The following is a 1587-nucleotide window of genomic DNA, read 5'->3' on the forward strand; positions in this document are numbered from 1 at the left end:
TTGCGTAAAACAAAAACTATTACTACTCCTTAGTACGTATACATATTCTCTTCGTCTCGTCTCGAAGTGTTAGCGACGCTGCGCGATTTCTGCGAGGATTAAACAGCACGGTGTTATAGTCGAGGATAGAATCAAAGGAGGAACTCGAATATTTTGCAAAAAGAAGAATAAATAAATAAATAAAATTGTTGGCTTTAATTTTAAAACAATATCGATACCCGTTCTCGATCGATTCGAATCGGATCTGGTTGGGATAGTGAATTTTTTTTTTTGTTTTTTTTTTTTTTTTTTTTTTTCCCATCGATTACGCAATGTGTCTACGAAACTTTTGTGTGCGTGTAGAGCGAATGTACAAAATCTACAAGCAAACCCGACAAAATTTCTGTTTTGGATCAACCCACCACCGGTAATACCCTGAATGGCATATTCTCGTAAACGTTTCTTTTTGATTCGCTTGTACGAAAGAGAGAGAGAGAGAGAGAGAGAGAGAGTGAGAGAGAGAGAGCAAGAGAGAGAGTGAGAGTGAGAAAGAGAGAGAAAGAGACATAGAAAGAGCGAAGATGGATGGTAAACAGGGGGAGGGAAGGGGGGGATGAAAAGTAGAAGAGAAGCGTGTAACTAAATTATCAGAGGGAACGGATATTTCGAGAATCTTTCGTTTGCGCATTTTTGATATATCTGTGAACAGATGAAGAAAAACAAAGATACTTATATTACATACATAAGGTGTAAGTGAACAAAAAAAAAAAAAATGCATCTAATACGCTATTATTGATATAGGACACAAAGTAAAGTAAATATATATGAGACAAAAAAAAAAAAGTATATATATACATAAATTGATATATTGACGCTATAAGGTTGCTGCTGGATGCGTTTTACGTTGAAGGAAGATGATGCAGTTTTCCGTTCAAACGTCGTCGAGGACGAAACAAAAGTTCACGGGGAGAATTAAGTTAGACAAAAGTAAGGATCTTAGAGTCGAAGACAAAGTAGCTCTTAGAATTTTTATCGAGGCAACATAAGGACGGACAGGCGTGACGCTAGTATACCACTTTCGAGGAATAAACCTATCCCATTTGTCCTCGTGGCCTGTACTTTACGTTTCGCTCGTATATCGATCCGTCTCGCTCGTGTTTCCCGCTCTTCTCGATCCATCTTCCCGATTTCTTTGCGAATCCGAGTGGAAAAATGTAACGCGGCCCGGCTAAGATGGATCGAAGGGGTGGAAAGTCTTGCGGAAGATCTTGCGATAGGATCACGAGAATGGGGAGGGGGAGGAAAAACGCGTGGAAAAGTTTGCGAGCGGGACGCGTCAGGCCACGAGGCAACGAACCACAACACTCGGCTGCAATTGCAAACGAAATTTTTAACATTCATTCTAATTCAAAAATACAGAATCTGAAATGTATTACGTGCACGCGCCGAATCTTTCCTTTATTTTCGCCTTAGCTTCGAGATGTAATTGTCTTATTATAATAATGATCGACCCGACATACGCGCCACACGTATACACGAGAAGTTGAGAGAGAGAGAGAGAAAGAGAGAGAGAGAGAGAGAGAGAGAGAGAGAGAGAGAGAGAGAGAG

General features: G+C 40.1%; 1 protein-coding gene across 1 annotated transcript in view; it reads left to right on the top strand.

Moving 5' to 3' along the window:
* Positions 1 to 435, top strand: part of LOC102676572 (protein bric-a-brac 1-like) — a 13496-nt gene extending 13061 nt beyond the window's left edge. The window contains exon 7 of the mRNA XM_006622450.1: positions 343 to 435. Within this exon, the coding sequence (XP_006622513.1) occupies positions 343 to 435 (93 nt within the window). The remainder of the gene's footprint in view (positions 1 to 342) is intronic.
* Positions 436 to 1587: the final 1152 nt, after the last annotated feature.

Source organism: Apis dorsata, unplaced genomic scaffold, assembly GCF_000469605.1.
Source record: "Apis dorsata unplaced genomic scaffold, Apis dorsata 1.3 scaffold_688, whole genome shotgun sequence".
Lineage (NCBI taxonomy): Eukaryota > Metazoa > Arthropoda > Insecta > Hymenoptera > Apidae > Apis > Apis dorsata.